Source organism: Pinus tabuliformis, chromosome 2_2 (genome assembly GCF_031772625.1).
Source record: "Pinus tabuliformis cultivar Carrire ecotype Pingquan chromosome 2_2, CPIR1, whole genome shotgun sequence".
Lineage (NCBI taxonomy): Eukaryota > Viridiplantae > Streptophyta > Pinopsida > Pinales > Pinaceae > Pinus > Pinus tabuliformis.
Genome location: NC_142300.1, coordinates 1,096,027,750 through 1,096,055,480, shown reverse-complemented (window position 1 = coordinate 1,096,055,480; position 27,731 = coordinate 1,096,027,750). Strand labels below are relative to the sequence as shown.

Genomic DNA, 27,731 nt, shown 5'->3' with positions numbered 1-27,731 from the left:
TCTCATGCCTTAAAAAGGTGTTAGGACAATAGGTGACAACAGCAGTAGAGTTACCCCCGTTGGATGATGAGGGCCACCTGGTTTTGGAGCCTAAGGCCATTTTGGAGAGGCGGGAGAGGAAGCTGAGGAGCAGGACCATCAGGGAGTTCTTGGTTCGCTGGAAGAACTTGCCGGATGAGGATGCCACCTGGGAGGGTGAGCACATTCTGGAGCACCCAGCTCTGAAGTTGCTTGAGGGAAAGCAACATTTGGGAGGGGAGGACTGTCATGTCCCTTCCCAAAAGAATTTGTAACAGGTTTTGTCTCTACACAATTTTGTACAATTTTGCTAAGGAAAAGGACCCAAGCAATTTCGACTTAGGAACTTAGGAGAAATATGACCAAATTATTTTGCTAGTGGAAGGTGGGGGCCACCCACGTGGGAAAGCGTATTGGGCAATTCGAATTGCCTTGGAGGGAATTTGTATAGCTGTTGGAGGGGCCCACATGAGGCAAAGGGAGGCCCACAAAGTCATAAGGAGGAAGAGCTCCTCACTTGGGGATCATTCATTCTTGCATATCAAAAATCACGTCCTTGTTTTCTCGAGCTGCTTAGCCGAATCAACTGGTTGTTCAGCCACAAATCTCTCAAGCGGGAGATTCAACCTTACCTTAGAGGGATACGAGTGCCACCCTAGGAAGGCAATTTCATAGCATCTTGAGAAGCACTAGGGAGTATTCAGAGCCAGCCAATTCTGTCATCATCCAACAATGCATATTTCTGGGCCAGCAGATAGGGAACACGCAGTTGAGGATAGAGCTTCATTGGGCCAGCCATTAGCTGGAGGAACTAGGAGATTCGAAGGACATCATTGGGTCAGCACTTGGGTGGAGTTTTGGAGCAAGTGAGTGCAACAAACATGAAGTTTGAATTCCATCCTTGGAGGCCAGCGCAGAGGGCCAATCTAGGCATCACATGGGTCTTGAGGGAAAAATCCACAACACAAGATCACAGTTAGGAAGGAAGGAAATGCATAGGAGGACTCATCTTAGTGATTTGGGTAGTTTTTGGGAGTTTTCCCAGCTTCACTGAGGCAGGCCGAGTTTACCAGTTGCAGTAGAGGTCGGGCTCCTTGGGGGTCGAATTTCAGAAGTCTGAACCAGTGTTTTACGAAACGGCCGGGTTGACTCCGAAACGGCCGTTTCGATCCGGGTTGAACAAAAAAATTTCAAAACGGCCCCATGACCCGGCTCGGTGACCGGGTCAGCTATGACCCGGCCGAGTCAGCCAATGACTCGGCCGGGTCATAGCTGACCCGGTCAACCCGGCCGGGTCATGTCAAAAAACGGCCGTACCGATTGGAACCGGCTGGGCAGCGATTTTAATAAAAAAAATTCATTTTTTTGCTGATATTTTGTAAAGTTAAGTTGGGTTTGTGGATTTCAAATATTGATTGGGCTGGAAACTGATTAAGGAGGTGTTATTGGACAGCTGGTGATCAAGGTCTCATTTGATGCTTCAAACACGCATCCAATTTGGTGCAATCCTATACCAATCTGAGTTTTATGGAAAATTACTGGGGTTACTCATTACACAATATACTACATGGAAAACTCAATCAAATGTTGCTGTAAATGGGAATTCTTGTTCGTAACTTCAAATACTATACAAATTACTATTTCATGCATAGAACAAGTCTCTTCCTAGCACCCAGCATATATAGATTTCTCAGGGTATTTGACAGCATATTGGGCTTGCAATTATGGTCTTGAAATTAACCCTCAAACAGCATTAAGGGAAATGGCTGTTACAAACATCAGAGAATATTCAAATGCAAGTGATACAATTCCTTCTTTTTCTTTTTCTTTAAAAAAAATATGGCCCTAACACCTCTTTCTAACAGCCTTATACCAGAACAGATGTATGGTAATGCCATTCCTCAAATGATCCTAGACATAAGACAAAACATACCAATTAAAGACACTCTGTTTTTAATGGAAGTTCCCTCGGAATGTTTTTTTAATGTATCATGACTGTTCATCCCATTGCTGCAAAATCTAGCAGGCCTAGTGCAGAGCCTCACTAGACAAATCCAGACCTCAGGGCAACAAGAGATTGGCTGCCACTGTCACCTTGGCAGCCTATCTCCAATTGTTTAGTACTCTTGAGTCTTCATCATGTATGGAAGCCTTTCCCGTACTCTTGAGTCTTTGATCATGTATGACAGACTACAATTGACTATGTATTTACTATTGCCATTGGGTACACCGTACCATTTTGATATAATGGATTGGTTCATGAGCCTACTTTGATCATATGTTGTCTTCCATGTATATTATAATGTTGTGTGTTTGGAAACTTGAATGAAAATCTTTAAAATTATGTTTAAAATATTTAAAATTATGTTTTTTTATAAAAAAAATAAATATTTAATGTATTTTTTACAACGACCGAGTCATTGAAATCGAGCCGGCCGAGTCATTGCCGTTTCCGTTTCCGTTTCCGAGTCGATCCTCGGCCGAGTCCGAATCCGAGTCCGTTTTGTAAAACATTGGTCTGAACTAGGCCAAACCCTTCCTGGGTTTTGTTGGGTTTTGGCTGAGGATCCAGGAGCTGAAGTTTTATAAGTTTTTGAGCACAAGAAGCAATGATTCCAGCCTTTTGGTTCCAGCAGACAACGCAATTCAGTTCTAGTGCAGCAGTTGGGCAGCCTTTAGATCAGCATTTGCTCACCTGGGTTTTATCACACTTGCCCTTAAAGACAAGCCCAGGTGCACCATTCCATTTACCATTGTATTTGCCCTTGATGATTTAATAAAATGGCTCAGCATTTCTCTATTTCTAGCGTTTTCATGGGTTCCTGATGTGTATTTCACATTTCTGATTGTTGGATTGTTTGCTTGCTTGTTTATCACTTAATTTCATATTTAGGAACATTACAGCATAGCTAAGGAGAAGTCTCTTCTGGGGCCAGTGAAGTAAGGTTTCTTCTGGATAGCGAGGAAAGGATTCTTCTAGGGTGAGCGAAGGAAGGGTTCCTTTGGGGTACTTGTTTTGGGTGACCGAGATAGAGATCTAGAGACTGAGATTCTCTAGAGCAAGCCAGTGAGATCGTAGAGACCGAGTTTCTCTAGGAGAAGTCAAGAAATAGTGTGAAGTATAGAGACCAAGTTTCTCTAGAAGGAGCCGAAGAGAGCAATTCGACATCAAGAAGAAAGTCGAGAAAGGAAAGACGCAGAGCATCAATGTTAGTGACAAGGTTCTTGGGAGGATACTAGAGTCAAGGGTCTTTGTCATGGTCTTGGTACTCATCAATTGAAGATCTAGAAAAAGAATTTTGATCAGGTTTTCCTCTCAAGAGGTGAGAGGTTTTGGCCTTGGCTGACAAGCCTACATACTGTGTCACTTGTCTTTTATTGTGCATATTGGTAATTGTCTTGATGAAAGGAACACAATAATAACATAATGAAGAAAAGACTATAAACTAAGAACTAAAAGTATATCACAAGCAATTATCAAGCAGTGAAATTTTTTAACTATTCATGCCCTAGATTTTTCAACATGGACCTTAGTGGTTAAGTCAAAGTGAATTTTTTAAGGAAATTAGTCCAAAATATTATTTTTTGGATTAATTAAAAAAGGGTTCTAAGAGAAATTCGAGTTTTTCCTAAAAAGATAAAGAATCAACAATGGATATTAAATTATTTTCAAAGGAGACTTGACTGATGAGATTATTTTGACGAGGATCAAGCCAACTAGCCGCTATTTCCACTTGGAGGGGTTTTCTTATCTCATTTTCTATATAAGGAAGCTATCAAGCTCCTATTTTCCATCTTTGGATGATGTAATTTTGTAACTAAGCCTTGCTCTGCTAGAATTGTATTTCGCATAATAGAAAGACATTAGGTTTTCAATTCATAGTGTTCTTCTATCTATTGATTTGTGGTATGTGCTAGTGATTTTTAATGCTCTATATTATTTGTGCTTCACAATTGTTATTTAATTTGCCGCGTGATGGAACATCTATTGGTATAGGTATCTTGCCTTAGGTGTTGGGTTTAGGTCTACTCCCGTAGATCTAGACCAATTTATCTTTTGAGTTTGAATAGAGATCTATAGGCACGCTAGCCATCAGTCTCCAAGTTCACAGACTGTGGGGAAGGATCGACCATGTTTAGATTCTGAGCTTTCATTTTGCAGGAGGGTTTGGGCCGGTGATTTATTTACATACATCGTTCATTTCAAAATCTCTCTCAAAAAAAAATTAATCCCTTTCTCTTGTGCTATAAAGGATTTATCTACTAATTAGAGATTGTAAATTTAAAATTTGTAACCATTGTAAATATTGTAAATATTTGTAAAATTAATTTTCTAACCCTTGTATTTTAATCCTAACCCATTTTTAATTTTTTGTATAGCATTTAGGGTTTTGAATTTAAATTTTGTATATATTGGGTATTTGGGCTCTCCAATTTTTCATTTGTGTAGGTGATAGTCCAAGGGTTTGAAGCGACAAATTTTTCTGGGCTATTCATTCAAGAGAAGAAGGTTGATCTAGGCCTTTGAGGGTAAGATCTAGCATCTCCAGCTTCCAGCAACTCAACATCCAATAGGAGAAAGGAAGCCGCAGCCTTTGGACGAGGGTTTCACTTTGGTTTCTCTCTAGTTTTCAGGGGTCCAAGCATCCTAGAGGCTAGTCGTAGCCCCGTAGGGAATTTTTTTTCTAGGCAGCGGGCCCTAGGGGCCTTCTTTCCCTTGCGGCAACCCTTTAAGGGCATCTTCATCAAGCCACAAGCCCCTTTGAGGCTGGCCGCAAGCCTTAGGGCCTTCTCCCATTAGGCTGCAGCCCTAACTGGGCTTGTGGCAGGCCTTCTAGGCCTTTCCTAAGGCAGCTGCAGCTTTTAAAAGGGCTAACCCTCCTAGCCACAGCCCCTAGAGAGATTTTTCCTTTAGCCGCTAGCCCTTTTGGGCTCTTTCCTCATTGTTCTGAATTTTTGGGCGAATTGCAGGGTTTGGCATTCAAATTTTGACTAATTTTTTGTGGTTACAGGCTTAAGGCATCATTGAAAATTATTTAGGACTGATAGCTATTGTTTTGGATCATAAATTTTGAGTTTATTGGGCTAACAATTCATTTTGCAGGTTAACTAGCCTCTTGGACAAGGGTTTCAAGGGCCAAAGTTGCCAAACAAGCCACCAACCAGCCCTAAAGACCCTAGCTTCAGTCACAAGAGGGCTGATCCATTCATTTTCAAGCTAAAAAATTGTGTTGCAGGTGTTTGAAAGGGTTCTGGTTCATTGGAAGGTCAACTAGCCATCAAACTAGGCCTCTAGGCCTAAAGGTCTGCTCTCTAACCTTGTCTCTTCCTCACTGTTTCATAAATCAGATCTGAAGTAGGTTGTCAACAGTGGCATAATCTCTGAAGTAACACTCTAAACAGCCCTAAAAACACATTCATATAAGCTCATAATTAGTGCACATTTAATCTCAAATAATAAGAAAGACTTGTCTCATGTTTTCTATGGTTTTCTAGTTGATTTTGGAGAGCTGATATATATTTTTTTGAATCTTATATATTATCTACTGAATCTGATATAAGTGCTACAACAGTGAAGTTTATGAGTTTTAGTGTGTAAGATTTGATCCAGACAGTCCTAATACGTTTAAGAAGTCATGACAAACTTGGTTTAGCAAAGTAACATAAGTAGTTTTGCTCTAAGTGGTTGAACTAATCATTGTTGTCTTGCTGGTCACTCTTTGCATTATTGCATCTCACGATTCACACCTAAGTGTGCTCTAATAAAAATCAACCTCACTTGGTAATGCTCTAAGAGATCATTGCTCATCTTGCATTTGTTGTATTGCATAGTGCATTTCACCTCTATAGGTCACTGTTAGTAATCTCATCTCAAAGTAAGATTGTGCTCTAATTAACTTAACATTAGCATTGTTTTGGCTTATCGTGAAATTGCTAATATTCTTAAGTGACGCTAATTGTGAATGCTATTGATATCACTTTGGTGCATCCCACACTTGTAAGTAACCAATTGCTTCCAATTGATAAGTAACACGAGGGATTGGTTGCTCATTGGGTAAAATATTACCTTGCTTAACATTATTGTGATCTAATCTTGTGATATCATCTTCTTTGAGTGGCATTGTAATCTCAATTAAACAATCTTATTGCTAATCTTGTTCCATTAGTGTTCTTTCCTTTTGTTCCTAGTTTGCAAATCAAACTGATAAATGATTCATTTGAGCACTTGTTATTTTGAGATTGTTAATCATTTTGAAGTGATTTGTATTTGGGCACTTGTTCATCTTGTTCCATTAGCACATTATCTTCATGAGATTGTTTCTCTAATTACTCTCTTCAAGTACTTATTTGTGCTCTTAGGTTGAACTTCATAAACATCTAATTTAACTTAAAGGTACTTAAGGGGACCATCTAATAATCTCACCTAAGGTATTCACTCATAGTCTTGCACATCATTGTAGGATTAGTAGTGCATTAATTAATTTACCTACAAGTATGAGCTTGGTTGAAAGAAAATAGAACCACTTTTCTCACCCAGCTTGTGAAGTTTAGACCCTCACTTGTGGTTAACACAATGACCTTGCAGTCATCAGGGCCACAGTCCCTGCAACGCCAAAGGCATTCTAGTTGTTAGAACTCCAAGGGAAGTATCATTCATAAAGCCATAGCTTTCCTTCCTTGGGTTTCTCTCCACAACCTACATTTGAGACTAACTCCAAAACAATTGAGAGAAAGAATTCACTTAGAATAGGCATTTAATCTAAAATTAACCAAGAGTTTGCATTTCACTTAGTTCTAGGTGTCGCATCTCATATAGGATAGTTCTCATCCTAGCAGCAATTGTTCATCTGGTAACTTGGAATTAAATCTACATCGTGCAAGTAAATTGACTCCTAAGGCATTGGTCTCTAATTGATAATTTCAATGAATCTAATCAAGTTGTGCCAAATAACTGAACTTGCCAATTATTTCTTGACTAAGTTGCTAGGCCATTTAGTTGTGTCTTCCAAATTCATCTTTTCATCCATAGGGACTAACCCCGTTAGCCTGTTGTAGGGAGACTGCTTAAACGGAGAGGGTCGGGATCGCAGTGACAGCCCCTACCCTAAGTGTTGTCGCATTCATGTGTACAATTTGGGCAACAACAAGCTTTAAAGAGGGCAATTTTAGATGCGATATTGAAGGAAAATTTCAGCAATGATAAAGCATTTAGTTATTGAACAATTGAAACCCTACTTTGAACATTAAAGGATGCAAAACATTTATAATAGACAATAAACTTACAACAATGCTCCACATCAATCCACCAAAGGAACTTGTTGCATGCATCCTTTGACCTTAAATCCCCTACTACAAGAAGTCGTTAATCTCCTACAAGAAATCATTAGAGTTTCTAATAGAAGATATTTAGCTTTCCACCCTCTTCATCCAAATCCTTCTATCATTGACCTCGCCCTGTTTGACCTCATACCTCACTTGAATAAAGGCACTAGTCTAGTTTTCTTTATTTCTTGGTAATTAGGGTTAGGGTTTGCTCTAGTTCTACATTTTGTAGAAATTATACATCTATATGTCATTGTTCTATTGGTAGGAATTGCATTTAATAAATTTAAAAAGGAGATTCTAGCATTAATTGCATGCTTTCACCCCAAATTTAGGGCTAACATCTAGATATTTATTGTTGTTCTATGTATTTGTAACCATTAAAAACTTCAAATTGACATATCCTTCACTTACCTCTTTAATAGTTCTCAACCCTTTGTTGATCTCATCATTTATAGGCTATTTCTTTGATGTTAAACACTTTTGCATGCTGTAAATCTGCATATCATAAAAACCTTAGCTTATAACCATTTTTTTTAGTTTCTTGGAGTTGGTGAAAGTGTATTTGAACATTTCTAACTCTTATGTTGGCTTTCAGGCCTTTGCCAATGTCTTCTTCCATAACCATTGGACTCCTATCACCTTTGAACTCTCCTTTACTGAACACCTTTCTAGGTGATTTATCTACAAGCTCCTTAGAGAACCATATGGCCTGGAACCCTACTCTTCTAACCTTTAAGTCTTGCCAAGGATGCCTCCCTTGTGATAATAACATCCAACCAAAGAACAACAGGAGAGAGGCAGCTGAGGTGACAATGATGGCTAATTTCTTTGTTGCCATAAGACTTAGATTGCCTAATGAGGCTTTGCACTAGACCTGCTAAATATTCTGGTAGCATGCCCAATTCATATCATTCAAGAGTGATCCATGTTGATTTGTGGTAGCATCGGATGTGCTCTAGCCACAAAATTTGGTGGAGAGGCTAAGGCACATGAGATCTCCAATATCCAGAAAGGGTTTGGGCAGATTCTAAACAGTTTTGGAGATATTAAAATAATTAATATTTTTAATGGAGTCCCTAAGTTTAATATTTTTAATGGAGTCCCTAAGTCTAAACTTAGGGAAATTAAAATATTAATGTGAATTAATATAAAATTGTGTTAAAATGGTCCAAAAGTCATGGATCAAGCCAGATCTAATCTTAGCCATTGATTAGGGACTTAATCTCGGCCATTGATTTGTCAACAAAAAAAGTATAAGAGGAGGCTTGAGGGTCACTTGGAGAACACACCAAGAGATCAAGATTTCGACTTTCTTGGGCTAGGTTTGCTGAGAAAGTTGAGAGAGTGATCTGGAGTTGCAGCTGAGGGGCAGTGAATACAAAAGCAAAGAGGCAGAGATAGTGTCGGGAGGATGAGCGCAGCAGTTGAGAACGCTGATGCAGAAGGCAGAAGCCGGAACTGTCGGGAACAGCCGGGAAAGTTGACGCAGAGGGCAGAAGCCAGAACTGCAAGGAATAATCGGAACTGTCGGGAACTACCGGAATAGCCGGGAAAGCTGATGCAGAGGGCAGAAGTCGGAATTGTCGGGAACTGCTGGGAACTACCGCAACAGTCGGGAGAGCTGACGCAGAGGGCAGAAGCCGGAACTGCCGGGAAAGCTAACGCAGAGGGCAGAAGCCGGAACTGCTGGGAAAGCTGACGCAGATGGCAGAAGCCAAAACTGCCAGGAAAGCTGACGCAGAGGGCAGAAGCCTGAACTGTCGGGAATAGTGGGAACTACCGGGAACAGCCGGAACTGCCGGGAATAGTCGGAACTGCTGGGAAAGCTGATGCAGAGGGCAGAAGCCAGAACTGCTGGAAACAGCCGGAACTGTCGGGAATTGCCGAGAAAGTTGACGTAGAGGGCAGAAGCCAGAAATGCCAGGAACAGCCGGAACTGCCGAGAACTGCTGGAACTGCCGGGAAAGCTGACATAGAGGGCAGAAGAGGCTGACGCTGGGGTTTTTCGTGGGGCAGATTGGAGCTGAGGAGCTGCCGAAGTGTTTATCTGGGGTTTCAGCCGGAGCATCTGTCTCCGAAGGAGAGGTACTACTGCCAAGATTTTTCTCTGTTGGGTGAGTTGGATTTGGCACCCAGATTGTATTCTGAAACTGCTTAATAAATCAAACCCTCAGATATTTGCACCGGTTTTCCCGCATTGGGTTTTTCTGGAGACATTAGTCCAAAAATAATAGTGTCATTTGTGTGCTTGTTTCTGTTTCCTTCAGTTGATGATTTGTAATGTGTTGAGCATGTACTTGTGTTTATTTTCAGTATTTACATGGTAAATAACTTGTTAATTAATCAGAACAAGTAGGAAGGAATAAATCAGAAAGTGCATGGAGGGTTTCTAACTGTTAGACTTAGAAACTTCAACAATCCACAATGCATATGATAACAAGGATCGCTTGTGTTTAAGAGGTGAAATTATGTAGTGTAAACAATGATCATCCCAAGTGTGAGGAATGCTTTGACAAGTAGCACACTACAACCAAATAAAACTGATCTTATGACAGCATTCAAAGTGCTTTTACCATAGGTTCACTAGCATGAAAAATCAGACTTCGTGTACCCTACTTTATGTCTTGTAAATAGTGCACAATTAACATGCGAATTGCATATGATAACAACCACAGATATCCAAGTGAAATATGACATTTATAGCAAGTTAACAATGACCAGACTTACTGGTGTTCAAAGCTCATTCATCAATGTAATTATAACCACTGGGCTGTGATACAACAAGCTATTCAGAGAAGTGAGATCTGGATCAAAGAGTAGTGTGCACTAAAGATGTGATATTCGTATGCTAATAATACTCAAAAAACCATAAGAATACCAATGTTCAAAACACACCTGTTATCAATTTGCAGAGCGGATCTTAAATGTTACTTAGCAGATTTAAATGATCCACCAGTGAGGACTTTGTTAAAGGATGCAACAGTGTTACATGACTCAGTGACTGTACCAGCATTCAGAACTTAAAACAAAGCATCATCATTATGATCAAAAGTAAAGAGTATATAGAAGATCACTCTAAATCAGTGAGGAGAATACCCAATTATCTGCTCCAAAAAGTGCATTAGACTTGTTTTTGGCAGTTCAAAAAATTTCATGAAATTTTCTGTATCTTGAGGAAGCTCTCATAAATGTTTTTTGATATAAGATCATAAAAACATGTTAAACGAAGAAAAAAAACTAAACTTCATTTAAGAAATTAAAACGTTTTGGTACTTCAATGAGCTTCTGCATACAACACAGGAACATGGATTAACTAAAATGCTTTACAGGTCAGTTTTAGAACAAGGTATAGACTAACTAAAGAGAAGGCATGTTTAGACTATTTGGTGTTTGATGGAACTGAATTTTAATCCTCATATTGCAGATCTGCTTACTATGATAATTTAACATGCAACAATCCAATTTCGGGTCATTTATATAGAATAGTAATTCACGATCAGTTGAACCTCTGATATATCATAGATTGATTAGCTTCCAAAAGAAATAATTACTCAGAGTCTGACATGTGATAACTCATAGCTTCAGTAAAGTTATCGAAAAGAACCTCATCTCCATATTTTTCACCAAACATTGCAATGGCTCCAGCATCCTTTGCATCAGATAGTGGCATGATTTGTGATTTCAGTGGTGCAGCATCACCAATCCATGCATTGACCAGTGACTCTACTTCTGTAATTTCATGTTCTGACATTGGTCTGTGGAAATTAAAGTCGAACCTAAGACGATCAAAAGCAACCAAAGACCCTGCTTGGGATGTTTCATTGCCAAGAACTTTCTTCAAGGCAGACTGTAGTAAATGCGTTGCTGTATGATGAACCTACAAAAACAGTAAAATGATAAGAAAGAAACTAGACAAAAATGATAGATAATTGTCATCTTTTTCAAGCAAGAAGTTAAGTATTCTGAAAACATCAGTACATTTGTCTCTGTAGAAATGTTGCATGACATTACTAGTCGCTTGAAAATCAATCTAAATAAAATATTTATAAAAACTTAAAACACCTCAGATAAAATAATATAAATAAACAATATAATTAACAATTTCTATGAGAAAAAAATAACAATCATGAACCCACTTTGTTATTTTTTTCATATATACACAGAAAGAGAGGAAGTATGTGCATCCATCCATGCATGTCTATGTAATGTCCCAAATATAAAATTTTGTAGACAATTGCTTAAAAATTTAAACCATCAATTCCTTAAACCATTTGCACAAATTGAACCACAAAATCAATGGAAAAAACATGAAATAAAATCTGCAACTGAAGATTTGACAAGATAATCATGCAGAAAACTCAGCCTTATTTTATTAAATAGAAGAGTACATATGATGCTGTAAATGGCTAAGAGAATGGCCTCCCACAAATATTTGCTACAGGCTGAAACTGGGCCTCCAAAATCAGAACTGAAAACAATAGCTGCAACCTGTGAATTCTGGATGAATAACCAAGGAATGAGATGGGTGCTCACCCACTCTCTCTGAATCACCAGAGGGTTTTTGTCCTAGGGCTACTCAAGTTGAGAACCACATTCTCAAAACCTCCCCACAGAAAATACTCAAATCCAAGATGTCTTCAAATGATCTCTTCCCCATCTTTTATAGATCTGGTGCATAGATCTCCAAGCCTCTAGAAGCATCTTATTTTATTATTTTATTAGTATTCTGAAGCTCCTTTCTTGACTTTATCTTAACTTTTAAGTGACCTTTTATTTTTATTTTATTTCACTTGAGTCACTTTTGGCCTTTTTCCTCCAATTAATTATTTTTACCATTCTTACTTAAGTGACTAATTAGTGTCATTTTTAATCTGGGAAAATGGTAAATTGTCCACCATACTCTCTCCGACCACTGAAAATCACTTCTTAGCATCCCATCCTGTAGATCTTCTCGTTCCGGTTACAACGAGCTATTACGCTGAGGCATTTCATCAAATGATCCTCTCGGAATGCCACCTCAAGCATAATTAATTAAGTCATCCCTTATCAAAAAATATCTATAATCCCTATGTCTAGGCTTCCTTTTGTTAATTTATGAAATTAGGGTCAAATTCCACCTTGGACAGCTCATATGACAAAAATGATGATTGCATTGAATTCCTCTTTTCGAGAGAACCAAAATCGACCTAAAGATCATCTCATTTGGACAAACAAAAGTTGCATTTTGAATTTATGTACCCAATCATGTACATTGGACAGGTCGGCCTCAATGCGTGTACATTCGGACAAGTCGGCCTCAAAATCATATGGACATCAAATAGACCCACATGGAAGCCTATAAATACAAGAGACCTCAAGCTCATTTGATCATCATCATCAAGCATCTTATTCTCTTCTTCTATTATTTGGTTCGCACAGGTTTGACAGAGGAAGCTCATGCAAGGCCTGAAATTACAAGTCTAAGGCCGCACATGTTTAGGGTTTCTGTTTTCTGATCACATGCTTGTCACAGGGAAAATCCGACCACAGTCGCACGCTCACAATGCTCCAGAGAGCGACTGGGAAGCCACAATCACTCACATAACAACTTGAAGAGTGCGATCGAGACTCTGAGATGGCTTTGGACTGATCTGTCCATAGTCGCTCGCTTACAGTACTTCTGGGAGCGACTAGGAAGTAATAGTTGCTCACTCACAATGCTTCATGGAGCGTCTGAGAAGTCACAGTTGCTTGCAAGATAACTTGATGAGTGCGCCCGGGGCTAGGGTTTAACGGTTGACCGCAGATGGCCGAAGGCTAGAAGGTTTCTCTCAGTTGTACAGAGATCCTAGAAGTCTGTTTCTGATTTGTGTTGGGTAAATCTTTGCTAGATGATTTTGTATTGGGCTCATTGTACTCTCTGCTGAAACATTTTATGACAATCTGATAAGAAGAAGATTTGAAAGGGTTTTCCCCCTAATGGGGTTTTTCCCTGGTCTTTGACCAAATCTGGTGTCTCTTGTGGTTGTGCTATTGTCTCCTTTTTCATTACATATAGTGTTCTATCTTCAATTATTGTTTATGATTGGAAACACTGATAATAATTAGATGCATTGCTAAAAGAAGAATTAAATTGGGCTAAAGTAATTGAAACAACATACAGCAATCTGAAAAATTAACTTGGTATCAGGGCCCAGGTGAAGGGCAAAGCCCAAAAGGAGACAAGCATTGACGCCATCATCCTTGGAAAGTTAAAGGAGTTTATCTAGTCAAAATCAAAATGTCTTCCTCTACCTTCAAGGAGCATGAGAAGTTGGATGACTCGTCAAACTTTACTGCATGGAAAGTCATGTTGGAGATCATAGCTGACAACAATGATGTGTTGGAGTACATTCAAGGAAGAATAGTCGAGCCTCTAGAAAATGCTTCTGCTTCCATCAAAAATAGGTACAAGAAAGGTGAGTCCAAAATAAAGCAAATTATCGTTGATGGTTTACAAGATCATTTACTTACATATGTTGGGAATTTGAGGAAGTCCAAAGACATGTATGATAAGATAGTTGGCATGTATGAAATCAACAATTTGAATGAGATCATCTCTTTGAAAGATCAACTCAAAGACACCAAGATGAACAAAGGAGAAGTTGTACAATCCTATATCATGAGGATATCTCGCCTTAGAGATCAATTGCAGAGAGTTGGAGAATTTGTGCCTGATAGGGAATTAGTGATTGTGACTCTTAGAGGTCTCCCTCCTATTTGGGAAACCTTCATTACTACTATAAGCAACAACAATGTCCTCTCATCATTTGATGAAATTTTTGGAAAGCTTACACAAGAAGAATCAAGGATGGTATCAAGAGGAAGAATTCAAAAACATGAAGAAGGAGAGCCCACTGCATATATCACTCATGACAAAAAGAAGAAGAAAGGAAAAGGAGGTCCATCAAGAAAGCCTCCTCCTCAAAATGCAAAAAGAAGGAATGATAGAACATCATCTCATATTGAATGCTATAATTGTCACAAGAAGGGTCATTATGCTCGAGATTGTCCCGAGAAGAACAAAGGACCACATTACAACACTAGAAGCAACAACAACAATACAATAATCAAAGAAGAAAATATGATCAAAGAAATGACCGCGATAGAAGATATGAAAGAAGAAGAAGAGATACCTCAAGCGACCGTGAAGAAGATCGTCGTCCTCAAAAGAAGTCAAGATTTCCCAGGTATGAAAGTAATGTTGTAAATCAATATGAATACGTTCTTACTTCTTCCCTTAGTAGTTCTTCTCCTCTGGATTCATGGGATAGTTGGTTGGCTGACAATGGGGCCACTTGTCACTTCTCTGGATATAAGGAAGTTCTCTCTAATCTAGTAGAGAGGGAGACTAAGCTGAAGATTATTCTTCGAGGCAACTCCACTCATCCCGTGAAAGGCTATGCTTCCATCAAATTCCATTTGAATTCTGGGGAATTAGTTTTTCTATATGATGTTATGTACATGTCGAGATAAAAGAAGAATTTGTTATCTCTATCCGCTTTGGAAGATAAAGGGGTGAGGGTTGCTTTCATCAAGGGAAAAGTTATGTCTTGGTCTACTGGTTCACCTATGAGAGATGCATTCACATTAAGATCAAGATTTGAAGGACTCCATAGTGTCACTGGAAGACCACTTCTAGCATTAGTTCATAATACTAATCATCTAAGCGAGTTATGGCACCAAAGATTGGCTCATCTACATTATGATGCTTCCAAAATTGAAGAAATTGGTCTCTAGTATTCTCGATGTTCAAGCCCAACATGATGGAGTATGTCTAGGTTGTGTGAGTGGAAAGAAGACAAGGGGACCATTCCCCTATAGTGAGAACAAGACAAATGACATCCTCCATCTCATTCATTCTGATATATGTGGTTTGATGCATGTGCATTCTATTGGTGGTCATCTCTACTACATCACCTTCATTGATGACTTTTCAAGAAAGACATGGATATACTATTTGAAGCACAAGGATGAAGCCTTCAAAATGTTCAAGGAGTTCAAAGCTTTGATCAAAAATCAAACATGGAAGAGAATCAAAGTATTCAGGTTTGACAATGGTGGGGAATACATGTCAAATGAGTTCATAGCATTTTGCAAGAAAGAAGGAATCAAGGAAACAATTGTGCCATATACACCTGAACAAAATGGATTAGCGGAAAGGAAGAACAAGTCTATATTAGAAGTTGCTTGTGCCATGCTCCATGATCAAAAGTTGCCAAAGTTCCTTTGGGGAGAAGTAATGCATGTTGTTGTATATGTTCAAAACAAGGTACCTCATCAAGCATTGGAAAACAAGACCCCCAAAGAAGTGTTCACATGTGTCAAGCCCGACATTAGCCATCTTCATATCTTTGGATGCCCTGTATATTTTCATGTGCCGAAGGAAAAAAGGAACAAGTTGGAGGCTACAAGAAGAAAAGGTATGTTTGTTTCTTATTGTGAAAATTCTAAAGCATATAGAATATATATTCCTAGTCAAAGGAAGGTTGAAATTAGCAGGGATGTAACATTCGATGAAGATGTTGCTCTTGGAAAAGAAAAGACCTTCCTCCACCTCCTCCTCCCGAGAAGAGGAATGATGATAGGGATATTCTAGATGGTCCTTCCGTGCCTGAGTCCGAGACTGATATTGTTGATGATCCCATGGAGCCTATGGATCCCTTAGATCCTCCTCCAAGTGATCCTCCTACTAGGAAGAGACCACTTTGGCTCTGTGACACTCTACAGGATGCTGAGAGACATGTTCCCATTCGAAGATCATTTAGAGAAAGGAAGTAGCCATGTAGGTACCAAGGATATGTTGCAGCCATGAGCACTATGATTCAAGCCGAACCTTCCACATTTGAAGAAGTCGTAAAAGAACAAGTTTGGAAAGATGCTATGGCCGAGGAATATGAATCGATTATGAAGAATGATGTATGGGATGTTGTGTCAAGACCAAAGGGGAAATTTGTGGTGACTTCTGTAATGTCCCCAATTAAATTAATTTTACTAAGAAGAATTCCCATTTTTGCAATTTAAGAGCTGGGAATGTTTTGGCATGTAAACTTAGGAAAAGTGGATTGAGGGAGTCCCCACTTAATTTTTGGAGAAATCGAGGCCACCAACATTAGAGAAAAAGATAATTAAATTGGTAGTGGAATATGGGGCCCACATGAAGTATGCACTTGGGGAAGAAGGAATTCGAATTCCTTGAGGCAAATCAAATTGGTGGAGGGATCCACAAGGAATGCATGGCCAACAACTATAAAAGGAAGGAATGAGGGAGAAATAGGGGTCTTTTGTCTATTAGAAAATCGAATTTGCCTTAGATGTTCAATTGAGCTAGTATTGTGTTGTTTAGCACACGAGTGTCTCCGAGCAGAGATCTCAACCCTTGCTTCGGTGGACTTCGAGTGCCAGCTCTAGGAGGGAATTCTACTTCGTTCCAAGTCATACTAGCAACAGTGAGTCGAGTTACAATAGCAGTAAGTCAAGTTACAGCAGCAGGGGAAGTAACAGGAAGGAGGTCGAGTTGCAACCGCAGGGAAAGGTGAAGAAATTTAACAAACTAATAATAAAACACTCATAAAATAAATAGAAGAAATATACAAAACAGACATGGCGGAAAAGGCCTGAGAGCCTTACTGTATTCCTCTCATCATGTAATGCAATGTACAAAGAATGATAATAGTACAAATAAATACATGAGGAAGTTTGTCTCAAGATAGTACGTCTATCTTGGACTCTATGGTTGAGAAAATATCTCAACAACACACTAATCTAGGAGCCTAATTAGTTGGAGAGAATCTCTCAACCAACTAAGCCTAAACTGACTGGTAACCATGAGGAGCAAACTCAATCTAGAAAGGTGGGATTAAATCCTAACTTTCATGATTTAAATTAATTTAATTGTTTTGGACTTATAATTGTTTTCATCACATGAGAGTGAGGCTAACAAAAGGAGCAGCAGGAAAATAGCAGCAAGGAGGCTGAGTTCCAGCAGCAGGGAAAGTAGCAGCAGCGCAGAGCAGGGAGAGTAACGATAGTGCAAAGCAAGGAGAGTAAAAGCAGCGTGGGGACTGTGCAGTGATTGGAGTGAGATTTGTTGGGGCAACATTATCTCGGGGATTTTGGAGCTGGGAAGCTGGTAGCTCATTTGGAGGGCCATTTGAGGAGGATTGCTGGAGTTGGGAGTGCAGAGATTGACAGGATCAGTCACAGCAACAATATTCGTATTTGTAGGAGCACCAAGTTGCGAAGGGTCAATTTTTGAAGGTTGGAACCAAGCCAAACCCTTTCTGGGTTTTGGGCAAGGATCACAATCCCAAATTCCTAGAATTTTCTGGGTAATCTAGATTGGGCAAATCAGGGGGCGAAGTCAGGCAACAGTGTGGTTTTGGAGCAGCAGCACAGTTTTCTCAAGGAGCCTGCTATTGTAGTCGTTGAGATTTCTTGTATTCATCACCTGGTGCTTGTAGCTTGCCTTGTGCAAGCCCAAGTGCATTTTCTCCAACTCATTTGTACCACAACAACTATTATTAATAAAATCTTGGCCAGTTTGGGGATTTACATAAATTTCTGGTTTGTGTATGCATTCCTGAAATTTTTTGTGTTGCTATCTTGCATGTCTTTGTTATCATTGTAAAAATTTCCATTAGGAACATTAGAGTGGTATCAGAGCATGATCTAGGCCAGATGTGGAGTAGCCAGCTAGATCATGGAAGATTTGGGCATGTATGCACTATGATGGGTGAACTGTAGACAAACCCATGGCTCAAGGGAGAGTGAGTATCATTGAGGGAAAAATGACCATCACCCACTTTGATGGTTCAGCTAGGAGTTCTGTCAAAAAATGGGTACAAGAATTGGACACATATTTCTGGCTAAACCCCATGAGGGAGGCAGATGTTATTAGACGTGCCACTTTGCACTTGGACGGAGATGCTACGGAGTGGTGGTACCAAGGGTTGATCCCTTTGGGTCATGCACGTATCACATCGTACACAGAGTTCACATGGAGGCTCATGGAGAGATTTGATCGAGATGACATCAAACCCCCTCAAAGGGAGTGGACTAGATGAGGACAGTTAGAGGGTGAGACCAAGGGGCGTTTCTGCTAGTGGAGACCAGGATTTAGATGTTAGGAGCTTGAGGAGGAGGTTGAGCAGGAGGACATGCAGGATGGTGAGGGGCACATCAATATACTTGGTGTGGCACATGAGTCGCCATTGTTGGAGGCCTCTTGGGTGGCTCCAGCTGACACCTTGGTTGAGGAAGTAGAGCATACACTCGAAGGGCCATCCATTGATGAGATGCCAACAGTTGATGAGGTACCCGATGCTATGACCCAATTTCTAGACGATGGCCACCCATAGCAGGTTGACGAGGTGCTAGGAGGCATACCTATCATTGAGGAGATACTAGAAGAGACGGAGGGGTCCAAAGCAGTGACTGAGTTTACAGAGGATAGCCGCTCTCCACAGTTTCATCAGTTTTGGGCTAGCCTTCTAGCATTGAGAAAGAAGGCCACGACAGTGCGAGAGGCTATTTTGCAACATAACAAGCAGTTTGAGGGCATGAGAACGGTTTGTGCTGAGTCAGCAACCAAATTGACTCGCATTGGGGAACAGTTGGGTTCCCTAATGGTTCAGTTGGAGTGCACATTGGAGCGATGGGGCAACCCTACTTAGACATGCATAGATGAGACCGGTAGCACTAGCAGGTTACCACTACACATTGGAGAGGGAGAGGCAGAGTCACCTCGACATATTTTATGTGTTGACTAGGATGGTGAGATGAGGCAACATGAGTTGCGCAGGGTGCATCCTTGGCAGGATGGAGGGCTCATTCTGTGTACGGGAGTTTATGCTCTCGATCCCTCCCTTGGGGTTGGATGGCGAGAGATTCTGAGTTGGTGCTCGATGGAGTGGGTTAGGCGTATGGGGTTGGGGTCATAGGTTGGGGTGATAGTCAGCAGGTGGGACTACCTACCCCTTACCAGATATGCAAATTGACTACAACATTAGTGGTATATTTGACCCAGCAGTTGAGCGCAAGCAGTCATTAGGGGAGTCTCAACCAATGCCAATGGCTCATCAGTTTGCGAGTGGACTCCCTAGGTCGTTTTGGTATGATGGTTGTACATGGGATCATCGAATGATCAACATACTCTGGCAGGAGTTTGTTGGAGGAGGTGGCATTGGCAGGCCACCAGATAGTGCCTTGGTTGGGGCCAGGGACTCTCCATAATTAGTTGGGAGTTCACCAAGGAGCAGCATAGTGGTGGTGTTGCCACTGGTGCATAAGAGGATTCTCCTCTCGTGCCTCTCAAGGAGAATTTGGAGGCGAGGCCCTTGCATCAGAGGGTACGGTGATATGACAGTGGAGGCGACACTGGTAGGGTGTGGGTTGACGCGTACTATCTCGGTTTCAAATCCTAGCATTCAGTGGCGTGTAGGAGCATGTAGCATTGAGTAGTGGTTGGCAGGTGAGCACGTAGATGCATGGTTGTGTGTTGTGGTGCGTGGGTTTACACCATGGAGTGAGAGGAGGCGTACCATTGGATGCAGCTCACCCCGTATGGATGGAGACGTTGTTGAGAATATGGGGACATTCTGCTCAATAGAGTTCGGTCTTTGATGGAGTTATCAGCAGGACCAGGACAGAGAGAGGGGCATCCATAGGATTATCTTTTGGTGTCCATGCGGACTCGGTCATACCCGTGGGGACTTACATACCTATCGCTCTCCAACATGGCTTACAGTTGTTGAGGGTCAGGTTGGTGTTCCATGATACCCTCAGTACAGGTAGCAAGACATGGGAGACTCACCCTAGACAGCTGGACAGTACGCGAGTTGGCAACCATGGGCTAGGAGATGAGATGATCTTCTGCAAGGGTGGTATACCGCTCATCTTTGGGCCCACACTTGGGGGGCTGATTATGGGGAAGACATGTGCCTTTACTTCAGTAGGGCTTCTTGGGATTTTGCATGAGCAGGGGATACCGTGTATAGCTAAGGCAGTTTTCCAGTGGGTATTCGGGCTTCAGACACTGTATTGGCACTTCACCGACGATGCAGATGGCATACTTGGTGGTATGATTGGATGGGGCAAGACAGATCCGCATACACTAAGCGGTCACGAGCATCAAACATCTGTCTATTGGCTGCATTCAGGGGGTAGCTATTTGGCACATGTGGTTTCCAGCGGTCATCAGTGCTACACAGTGGCAGACACAAGGCAGTTTGGCATGCATCAGATTAGTTCGTGATATATGGAGCATATACATTGATTGCATGGAGGGACTTGAGATGAGGCATGGATGGATTCCAACAGTTGTCAAAGCTATGTTGCAGCAGGTCTAGCTATGGGATCCAGAGGTTTAGTTGGTTGATAGATCACTTTGTCTCGTGATGAGCAGAGTCCATAGGTTCTTTCTTTGATCTGCCTTGCCCAATTCTGACTATCTTGGGACCATGACTTGCCCCAATATTAACATGTTTGTGGCCATCAGATATACCAAACCTCTTCCTTTTCCTTTTCCGACTATTGATGCATTAAGGCTTGATCTTGCTCAAAACTGGTGGTTCATTTTTTATATCTTTTTCCTTTTTTCGCTTTTTTCTTTTCTTCTTGGTTAGTTGCGATGGTGATGATGATGCATTTACTGCCAATCCTACTACTTTGTCTTGAAAATGCTCTGATGGAAGATTTGAAGTACCCAAGCATTTTGAGCTATGCCTAATCTCTTCGTTTTGAATATGTTTTGTTAAGGGGGGAAGGAAATTTGTCAACACTGCATCACTCTCTGTCTGGCATGATCTATAGATAATCTCATTGTTGGGTTTCCTTGGATCTTCAACATGATATCTTTTCTCTAACTCTCGATCAAGTCTAACAAAGGTATTATCAGGCATGGGGTTGGTGGCATATGAGTCTATTTGAAGGCTGCCACCTAGATCTGATGCCCATTTTCTTGATAGAAGCATTCCCCATGAATCTGGAACATCTATCACAACAATATCCAGTCATTATTCTATCTGTGTATGCAACTAGGAAAACATGTAAATCTTTAATTATCCCACACACTTCAATTCTTTTAGAATCCATTGAACATATGTTGTGATAGGGCCTAGAAACCCTTAAATTCAGTTGCTCCATGACTTTCTTGGTCATATCATTTGATGAAGCCCCTGAACCAAGCATGCAGTTGTGTAAAAAACGATCATTCACTATCAAAGAAACATAAAAAGGTAGAAAATCTTCATTCCCCACATAACAGTTCATACTTTTCAATACAATTTCCTCATCTTCTGGTTTCTCACTAGGCTTTTCTTCCCTTTGAGTAACTTCAATGGCACTTAGTAACTTGGCCCTTTGAGATGGTATCTTTAAAAGTTCTGTCACCGGAATAGAAACCTTTGCATTATTCAACCAATTGCCTAAGTCAAAATTCAATTCTGAAGTAGGAGGAGACAAATTTCTGTGATTATTCTGGTCTTGGATATCCCTTCTCTGATAAGTCATCCTTTTGTGTTTTGCCATAGCAAGAATCTGTCCAGATGTAGGTTTTTCCCCAAAAATCTAAGTGACCTAGTCAAAATTTGCAATCATATTGTAAACCCCAAGGGCCAAGATTATTAGGCATATGGTCAATCTCTTGATTTCTCAATGGTGTATATCTAATCCTCCATGGAGAAAATATTTATTTGACCAATTGTCCCTACATGTTCATCTCCTAACATGCCACTTTCCATGATTCTCTTCACATATGGGCATGTGGCTTCTTCATGGAACTTATTACATGGCCTACAAAAAGTGGGAATCTGATCTACCATATTGGTCGATTCCAATGGATTTGGAGGCCTATGCTCCTGCTAAGGGCCTTTATTCTTTTGCCATCTATCATTTGGCCTAGGTTGGAATCTTTGCACTTGTGATCTCTCCATGGCCACCAACCTATTTTGCATGACTTGCAATTCTTTAATGTGATTTTCTTCCATGCCCTTGATGAGTTGTGTTAATTCTTTAATATGATCATGTGTAGTCTCTTCCTTGGCCTTGCCTTTGGAATCATTTGATTTTGATGGCCCTCTATTGAAACCAGGAATTTCAGATTTTCCTGATTGCTTTCTAGCCCTTTCTATCTTCAAGGCTTCAGATTGATCTACACTTAGATTCGTAGGCTCCTTCCTCCTCAACTCATAGGCAGTGTCAACCCCAAAAGCATCTAGATATGGGCATAAAAGAAATTCATAAGGAGGTTTAACAGTAGCAAACATGCTTTTTACTAATTCATTGAATATCTTGTTAAACTCCTCCACGGTCTCATTCTCATTTTTCTTCATGTTGCTAATGGCATTGATCAAATGCCTATTTTCCTTCTTCTCTCCAAACTTATCTAAAAATGCAATGAGAATGGCTTGTAAAGAGTTATATGAGTTAGCAGGTTGCTCAGTGAGCCAATCAATGCACTTGATGAGCTGAGTTAATTCTTTAATATGATCATGTGTAGTCTCTTCCTTGGCCTTGCCTTTGGAATCATTTGATTTTGATGGCCCTCTATTGAAACCAGGAATTTCAGATTTTCCTGATTGCTTTCTAGCCCTTTCTATCTTCAAGGCTTCAGATTGAACTACACTTAGATTCGTAGGCTCCTTCCTCCTAAACTCATAGGTAGTGTCAACCCCAAAAGCATCTAGATATGGGCATAAAAGAAATTCATCAGGAGGGTTAACAGTAGCAAGCATGATTTTTACTAATTCATTGAATCTCTTGTTAAACTCCTCCATGGTCTCATTCTCATTTTTCTTCATGTTGCTAATGGCATTGATCAAATGCCTATTTTCCTTCTTCTCTCCTAACTTATCTAAAAATGCAATGAGAACGGCTTGTAAAGAGTCATATGAGTTAGCAGGTTGCTCAGTGAGCCAATCAAGAGCATCTTCTTCTAAAGATAAAACAAAAAGCCTCATCTTCACATTCTCATAATTAGCAGTGTTACACCATTTAAAGATACAAACATAAAAGTTTTTCACATGTGATGTAGCACTAATGGCATTGTTACCTTGAAAGGAAGGCAATTTTTCAATAGCCTTGTCAGGGATATTGTGAGGATAGCCATTTATGTTAGTGAAGCCACAAGGAGAAAAAAGATCATTCGTGATGCTAGGCTTTACTTGTTCTTGAAAAAGCAAATGAATATCAGAAATAGCCTCTTGCCCAAGACTAGCAAGAGCTTTACTATGAGAAAGTCTATTCAACCTCTCTTTAAAAACACTTTCAAGATTAGGAGAGGGGCTAACTAGACCACTTGAATTTCTCTGGTAGAGACTCTTGCAAAATTTGGATAGAGTGGAGTTGCCACTTGAGCAAGAATCTAAATCTAAAGTTCAAAAATGATAAAACCAAAAGGTTAGTCGATTTCCCAGGTACAAGAAAGCTTGTCCCTGGCAACGGTGCCAAAGATGTTGATCCTGTCGCCTACACCTACCTACAAGTCAGTGAGAAAAGCCTTCAACCCCACAAGGTGTGGTTGGTGGCAGGAGACTCAAAGAAGGGGATGTCACACTAATCCTGACTCTCTCTGTTTGAGCTATCTCCTAGGTTAGCTAAGGGGGGTGGTTCCTAATGAAAAGTTAAGTTAAAAGATGTGAGTTTCTAGGAGTGCGTTATAGTGAAAATGGATTACTTTTAAGGATTTATCAGCAAATATGAAGTGAGCAACTTGAAATAACAATGCCAATCATTAATATGGTTAAAAAAACCCATAAAACCAGTGCCTTATAAGGAATTTGCTCAACAATTTAAAGATATATTTGCTCAAAGTAAAATGCAATGCTCTCAAAAGAGAAAACAAAGTAACCCTGAAATGTAAATAAGATTGTTAGCACAAGATATCTAAGATACAAAATGCTTTTGAGATAATCAACTTTATAAATCAAAACATGTGAAACATATCTTGCCAAAACCAAAAAATTAGTAATTAACTTGGAAATGTAAAAGAAAGGAAGTGCCAAACCAAGACATCAATATGCAATTAGACTTGAAACATGAAAATAAAACACTTGTTTGAAATGATTACAATACTTGCTTTTGGAATAGACTTTGCATATGAAAACTCAAACAATCAAGAGACAAGTAAAGTAAATGTAATGGAAAGTGCTCTTGGTTAATTTTATTAATTAGCTTTACAACAAAATTACAATTTAACTCTTTAATCCCCAGACCTCACCATCGCCCAATGACATGGATCTCACAGTGAGGAGTCAATAGAAGAGTAGAGGATCCCTAAGATGTCTACTTCAATCAACTTATATTGGAGGTAAAATTTTAATGAGGCTTGGAGCCTTCCTACACTAAAATGCCTAGATGAAATGCAAATTGTGTTAATTGCCCAAATTAAAATAATAATACATGCAAATGCTTCAAAGAGATTGATTTTCAATGCTTGAAAACTAAGTTGCACGAAACGGGGAAACGGAAACGAGTTTCCGAAACGGGAAGCGATACGAAACGCGACTTCCCCAAATTTTGGAAACGGGGAAACGCGAATATATATATATATATATATATATATATATATATATATATATATATTAAAAATATTTAAAAATTATTATTATATATATGTGCAATCATAAAGCATTAATGATACATTATAATTTATTACATTTAAACATTAAGATTAAATTTACATCACATTTACTCATGAGTCATGAATGATCACATAATGAAAATAAAAATATAGGAAAATCCAAAAGCAACCTTTATTATATATCCAAGGGCAAAATCTCAAAATCAGCCTTTATTTATATTAGTATATGAGGATGCAAGTACAATAAAGACTATAAGGCTGCAAGAACTATAGAGACAAGTCACAAAAGACTAATCCTCATCATAACAATCCTCATCAAAAATAGAAGCAGCACAATGCTCAACAATGGATGGTAGTGCTGAAGAAGATGATGCACCAATTCCACTTCCAAATTCGGCCTCAATATTCAGGGCAGCAAGAGAGAGATCCAAATCAGGATTTTCTGCATCCACATCCCATTCTTTAGAAGGACCACTGTTGTATTCTGGACCCCTACGAGATGCAAGGCGAAGGTTGGAGTGCACATAAACAAGATCCTCTGCTTTCTGTGAGCCCAACCTATTGCGCTTCACAGAATGAATAAAACCATAAGTGCTCCAATTCCTTTCTGCTGATGAAGAGATAGCCACTTGTGAAAGAATACGAATGGCAAGGTTTTGCAAATGTACACCATTTACTCCATGACAAATCCACCACCTAACTGGATTCATGGTGCTTCTCTCCTCCAAAGCTGATATATCTGCATAATCATCTATTCCTACAGCAAAACTGGCAAATTCCTCCTTTACCTCCCTATGTAGATTAGAAGGAAACATTCTCATAAGGGCTTTTTTCACCCCAGTAGCCACCTCTCTATCCTTATGGGGTGCCTTCCTCTTCCCATTGCTTTTAGCAATAAGCTCCTCATCATAAAATTTGGGGTTCAAAGCATGTGCTAAAGTGTGCAATGGAGTATTGAAATTGTTCCACTTATCAACAATGATTTTCTTGATCAAACCAGCGAAATGATCATCAACAAACAAAAGTTGTGGAGACTCCTGCGAAATGATTTCCATAGTTTTCTCAACCATTGAATCCATGCCATCATATACCTCTCCCAAGAAAGGTTGGTCAGTGTCAGCACTCCGGAGAAGCTCAAATGCAGGGGTTGTGAACTTTAGCAAGAAATCTACCTTGCTCCACCAATCCTCATCAAGGCACAATCTACGCACCATAGATCCCCGCTCTGAATCTGCTTGTCTCCACTCAACCCAAAGTTGACTCACCACCATAGAAACTAATGCATGCTTAACCTCAACAAGGCGGCGCAACATCACGAAGTTTGAGGCATATCTTGTCTCAGCAACTTTTAACAACTCCAATTTGTAGTACTCTCGAAATATGGCCTGAGACTAGTGGTGGTTGATGATGAATTTGATAATCTCCCTTGCTTCCCCTGTGAGTTCCTTTATCCAGGAAACTTTGTTGTCGATCTCCTCTAAGATCAGATTCAGATTATGGACAATGCATGGTGTCCAAAAGATGTGGTCATACCTCCCCTCAATAATTAAACCTGCAGCTTTGCAAACCGGTGCATTATCCGTGATAACTTGCACCACCTTGTTAGGCCCTATTTGTTCAATAGCTTTTATAATGACATCAGCAATGTACTGTGCATCTTTCACCTCTCCTGAGCAGTCTTCTGCCTTGATAAACATTGCTCCTTTGGGGGAAGTGGCAATGATATTTATCAATGGTCTGCGCCTTATATCTGTCCAACCATCTGAGACTATGGTAACCCCAGAGCTACTCCAGGAAGAACGAATTGGAGCTAAAATATCCTCCACAAGGTCCTCATTTTTGAGAAGCTGGGTTCTGACTTTCTCATAGTTGGGCCCCTTGTGCCCTTGACGAGCTTTTTTAACTACCCTTATCATATCTTGCAAGTAAGGAGAGCGAACAACATTGAATGGGATACCACATGCATAAATGCACCTAGCCACTCTGGAATCAGTTTCTTCTCTTGCTTGCACATTCACCAATCTAGCAATTCTGCTATCCTGAACTGAAGGGGATGCCCCTGGGCCTCTGGTATTTTTGGGTGCTAGTTGTTCATGTTGTTGAGTGTGACCAGCTCTCCTCTTTCTTGCTTCAGCTACAATCCTTGGCTCAATGTTAGATGGAGCTTGAGTAAGGTCATCATGCCTTCTCTTAGTACCATCCGCCTCATCTTGCTCTCTTTGATATGCCCTCCTTGCCAACGGATCTGATGTTTTTGTGCAACCTGAAATCCCCTGTCCACCTCCATGCAATACATGTGCCTTCACTCTTGGGTAGGAGCCCTTGTACGTGCAAAGATTGCATCGCCATTCCCATGAGCCACCACCTCCACATATTTGAAGCTTCGTCACATGCCTCCAAAGAGGATAATATTCAGCCCTTGGGTTGGCCCTAGGGCTTGAACTTGCAGCTGCACTTTGGATGGAAGCCATTGCTGCAAAAATAAATTAAAAAAACAAATCTATAAATAAAAAAGTTGAATAATAAAAACGTTTTTCATATTTTTGGCTGTATAAACCCTAGAAAAATTGAAGAAATAGTAAGGAAAAACTAAGAAATGAATGTGGCTTACCCAAATTAATTTTATGTGGCTGAAACTACCCTAAAATGCCAGAAAAGAGGAGAAATATGGTTGTAGCTGAGCCAAATCTGCTGCAAAAATAAATTTAAAAAACAAATCTATAAATAAAAAACGTTTTTCATATTTTTCGTTGCATAAACCCTAGAAAAATTGAAGAAATAGTAAGAA

At 40.0% G+C, this 27,731-nt stretch overlaps 1 protein-coding gene across 2 annotated transcripts in view; it reads right to left on the bottom strand.

The window, feature by feature from the left end:
• The window catches only part of EMB1030 (Alanyl-tRNA synthetase, class IIc), a 348,351-nt gene that overhangs the window by 135,357 nt on the left and 185,263 nt on the right, over positions 1-27,731 (bottom strand). For both annotated transcript variants that reach the window (XM_089405768.1, XM_089405769.1), the window contains one exon: positions 10,949-11,221. In XM_089405768.1, coding sequence (XP_089261894.1) covers positions 10,949-11,221 — 273 coding nt within the window. The remainder of the gene's footprint in view (positions 1-10,948; positions 11,222-27,731) is intronic.